We start from the raw sequence: 4,394 nt of genomic DNA, 5'->3' as shown, positions 1-4,394 counted from the left end.
ATGTACTTTTCAGCGACCATCCTTCCGGCTCGTCGGCTTTCACACGCGACGTTGACGCTCTCAGCGTCGCCGTGACGAACTTTGTCTTCACCGTGGCGGCATTGCTCCTCATTGACAAGATTGGCAGACGTCGCATCATGCTCTACTCGCTGCCGTTCATGATTGCGGGTCTGCTGCTCGCGGCGTACGGCTTCTCGTTCCTCGACCTGGCTCCGTCGACGTCGACATCGACCGCGGGCGATGCACGCCCACCGGATGCCGGCGACCCCGGCAGCACTCCTTCGGTACCCGGCGGAGGTGAGGACGAGGGCGCCTCAACGTCTCACGGTGCCGCTCTCATGATCCTCGTCAGCATCATGATCTATGTAGCCGCCTACGCCATCGGCCTCGGCAACGTGCCCTGGATGCAGAGCGAGCTCTTTCCGCTGGCCGTGCGGTCCATTGGCAGCGGTGTCGCGACGTCCACCAACTGGGCGGCCAATTTCGTCGTCGGCTTGACATTTCTGCCGCTCATGGACACTTTGACGCCGCCATGGACTTTCACGCTCTACGCCCTACTCTGCACCGTAGGCTATGCCCTTGTCTGGCGTATATACCCTGAGACGGCAGGGTTGAGTCTTGAAGAGGCGACGGGGTTGTTGGATAATGGATGGGGAGTACGCAGGTGATGAGTTTTTTTGGTACAATAATCACGACTCCATGAATTATACGTTATTTGAGCATGCACATGCTCGCGTTTGGGTTTGAAAGCTGTGCTCCGTATTGCGATGATGATTGACTCGTCAACGTGAATTCTGGACGTGAATGGGTGTGTATTGTGTTCGTACCAGTAGAATTGGGTAGCCATCGTGACAAGTGTAGAGAACCGCACATAGCCGAACCGTTGGAATGGTGCGGCCCATGGCGGCTGTTGGACGGTCATCGACTCGCCAGCCAACAAAAAAAAAAGCCTAATTCCTCACAAACGCGACGTCGTAGACAAGCGGTGGTCTGAGCGGGCCGGTCGACTTTCTGTCTGACCGATTCGGAATGGGAGTCACATCGTGCCATCAGAGTTTTGGACGTTTCGATCATTCCCTAATCAGAGTTTCAAGCTGCAGGACAGGATTTCCCTGCCGCCAGCCGACTGACGTCAACGAAGCCCGCTGTGAAGGCGCGAGTCGTGACGGTCCAGAACCCTGCTGTCAGCTGATGGACGACCAGGGACTTTAACGTCACGATTCATCTATTTGTGGTTTTTGACTGGGTTTTGCTCGTCGCTGGCCGCAGTAATTTTTTGAGAGTCCCCCCCCCCTAACTGCGAACTTGTTGTTTGCTATTGGTCCAGGCTCCAAATTTTCTCGTTCGGTTCTTCGTCCTTCCTACTCCCGCCCACTTGCCGATTTGAGGCCCCAGGAATTGGGGGTCCTAGGAGTTGAAGACACGGCCACTGTCGGCCTCTAGTGGAGTGAAGGAGATGGGAGGGGGGAAAGTAGGGTCCAGACCTCAGTGCGCATGCCCGAGTCCCCTGCGGCTGGGATGCAACGCCCACTGAGAAAAGACGCTCCTATTGTTCGACTGGAGCGGCAGGCTAGGGCTGCAGATTGCAACATGCACCATGTGGCACCACCCGCGACTTGGCTTTCTTTTCTCCCCTACCTCAGGTCGTGGGTAGGTGCCCTCGCTCTCTTGTCCTTACCTCTTCAGCCGGGCTGGAGTACCGAAGATGTTACCTAACGTGAGCGTGGATGTAGGTGACGTCACCAAGCTCGGCCGAGTTTTCGTGCATATTGCTTACTGAGAATGTTCACATGGGCCAGACGAACATGCGCGTCCATGGACAAGGGCGCGCGGCAGATTCGTCGGGACGGGAGATCGGAAGGGCAACGGGGGCGCGAAAGGGCGATGTCCGAGGGATCTGCAGAATGGGATTCGGTGTTTGCGACAGGGCGGCGGCTGATCGAACAGCGAGCGTAGTGCCAGCCCACCCAGGCCGGAACAGCACGGCGTGGACTGGACAAGACAGGATACCTGAAGGTAAGGTACCTAGGTAAGGTAGGTAGGTGAGGTAGGTCGGCAGTGTAACACAGCAGCACAGCAAAGCACAGCACAGCACAGCACCAAAAGTGCACTGTTAAAATGTCGGTTTACAGGGGAGGGGGATTCCTCAGCAAATGGGAAGGCAGAGAAAACACAAGTCGGCAGGGCCGGGCGGTGCCGAGGCAGTGGACAGCACGAAGGGTGCCCCGCCCGGACCCCTCGTATCGGCCAATGGATGATCGAGAAGAGATCTGCCTTGGGTAGCGGCCGCGTGCGGCAGTCGCAGTGCAGGCGCCCGGAATGCACAATGGACCCCACTCTTCGTTTTGCCTGGGAACAGGAAGCATTCCTTTCGTCGTCCGTTTCCTGTGGTTGCCGTGTTTCCCGGCGGCATCGAGAAGGCTAGCCGGGGTCGGGCCACGAAGGGACTCGGAGAGAGGGAGAGAAGAGATTTTTTAGATTACACCCCTGCGGCGTTGGGCTGTTTTCGTACTGAGTGGCCCTGATTTGCGTCCGCATGGAACGATATGGGCCCTTGTTCACACAGATTTGGGTGATGACCAAGACTCTGGGTCGAAGGAACCGTTCCATTCGGCATCATGTTAAGAAGGCCGCGCCCGAGGGGATCCAAGGGGAAGGACGAGAAGCGGATTTAGGGATCATGCTTACTTAGCCCCTTTACTATCTCCATCAGCTGCCTTTCTAATTCATACGGCATTTTGGTCATCTCATTGGAATGAAAGAGAAAAAAGGCCTTGTTACTCATCCACGTTGAATCGTCGCGAAAAAGTCGGCATCGTGCATCGTGCAGAGGCAGGTGCAGTCGCGCATCGCCGGGGCCCCTGACGTAATTGGGCGCTCAACACATCTAGCACCAGAGAAGCTAGAAGCTAGAAGCTAGCTCCGAGGCCTGCCCTCACGACTCGTATGAACTCGATACCACCACACCCGCTACCCTCTTTCTCTGCTCTACCCTGCCTTGCCTCGTTCGCCTGGCTGGGATCGAAACCTAATAACCCTTCCATCGCCCCATCGACCATTGCCGATTCACTGGCCCCTCCTCCCCTCTTCTCTTACTACCACATCGAGTGTCTTCGTTGCGAGATCATACCCACGCCAACGATTCCCATTGACCTCCCTAGCACTGCCGAGCCTGACTGGCTTCACGTTCTTCAACCCCCCGAACACTCTCTCTCCCTTTCGCCCCACGAGCTACACCCAACATGGATGAGGTAGATCGCGAGCTTAGCAACGCCGCTCGGGCTGCGTCGCCGGGCCGCTACCAGTCTCGCGGTAGCCACGAGATTGAGCGCGTCCTTTCCGCTTCCACCACTTCGAGCACATCCACTTCTTCCTCCCGAGAACCCTACCGCCGCAACACGGGCATCAGCCGCGTGTCAACTCAGAATGACCTCGAGCGCCATCCCACGGCGCTCAGCCGCATCGCCACGCAGCGCAGCCAACACAGCAACACTGTCGGCCGAAGCATCAAGAGCAGAGAATCGAGGAAACCTCTTCCCAACTTTGGCGCCGGAAAGCCCTATCCGCCTCACCTGCCCGACCAGGAGGAGTATGTCGTCGAGTTTGACGGGCCCAGTGACCCGCTGCATGCCCAGAACTGGCCCATGAAGAAGAAGTGAGTCTCAGATGCTTCTTTGTCTTAGATCTGGTTTGACCCAACATTTTTTTGGGGGGGTCTCGTCGCTGACACGCGTTTCCAGGATGATCACAGCCGTCATGCTGGCTTACACAACCTTGACGTCCGCCTTCGGCTCGAGTATCTTTTCCGCCGCCACCGCGCCCATCAGCGTCCAGTACAACGTCTCCAACGAGGTTGGCATCTTGGGAGTCTCCTTTTACGTTCTCGGCTTTGCGACGGGTCCCACGCTCTGGGCGCCCCTCTCTGAGCTGAAGGGTCGTCGTCTGCCGCTCGTCCTCTCCATGTTCGGCTTTTCTCTCTTCTCTCCATCGCTGCAGCTACAGGCAAGGATATCCAGACGATTCTCCATCTGCCGTTTCTTCAGCGGTTTCTTCGGCGCCTGCCCTTTGGCCGTCGTCGCCGCCGTCTTCTCCGACATGTTTGACAACCGTACCCGTGGAGTCGCCGTCACAGTCTTCTCCATGGCCGTCTTCACCGGCCCTCTCCTCGCCCCCTTTGTCGGCGGCTTTATTGTGGAGTCGTACCTCGGCTGGCGCTGGACCCAATATCTCATCTCCATCATGGGCTTCTTCGCCTTCTTCCTCGATCTGTTCTTTCTCGAGGAAACGTATCCGCCCGTCATCCTCGTGAGCAAGGCCTCCGAGTTGCGCCGTCGCACCCGAAACTGGGGCATCCACGCCAAGCAGGAGGAAATTGAGGTCGAACTCCGGGAGCT

General features: G+C 57.4%; 2 protein-coding genes across 2 annotated transcripts in view; both read left to right on the top strand.

The window, feature by feature from the left end:
• The window catches only part of VDBG_05393 (myo-inositol transporter 1), a gene marked incomplete at both ends in the record, with an annotated part of 1,855 nt that extends 1,187 nt beyond the window's left edge, over positions 1–668 (top strand). The window contains one exon of the mRNA XM_003004234.1: positions 120–668. Coding sequence (XP_003004280.1) covers positions 120–668 — 549 coding nt within the window. The remainder of the gene's footprint in view (positions 1–119) is intronic.
• A 2,574-nt stretch (positions 669–3,242) lies between these two features.
• Positions 3,243–4,394, top strand: part of VDBG_05392 (polyamine transporter 1) — a gene marked incomplete at both ends in the record, with an annotated part of 1,994 nt that continues 842 nt past the window's right edge. The window contains 2 exons of the mRNA XM_003004233.1: positions 3,243–3,655; positions 3,741–4,377. Of these exons, the coding sequence (XP_003004279.1) occupies positions 3,243–3,655; positions 3,741–4,377 (1,050 nt within the window). The remainder of the gene's footprint in view (positions 3,656–3,740; positions 4,378–4,394) is intronic.

This window comes from Verticillium alfalfae, genomic scaffold, assembly GCF_000150825.1.
Source record: "Verticillium alfalfae VaMs.102 supercont1.6 genomic scaffold, whole genome shotgun sequence".
In the NCBI taxonomy this organism is placed as follows: Eukaryota; Fungi; Ascomycota; class Sordariomycetes; order Glomerellales; family Plectosphaerellaceae; genus Verticillium; species Verticillium alfalfae.
This window is presented reverse-complemented; position numbering and strand designations above follow the sequence as displayed.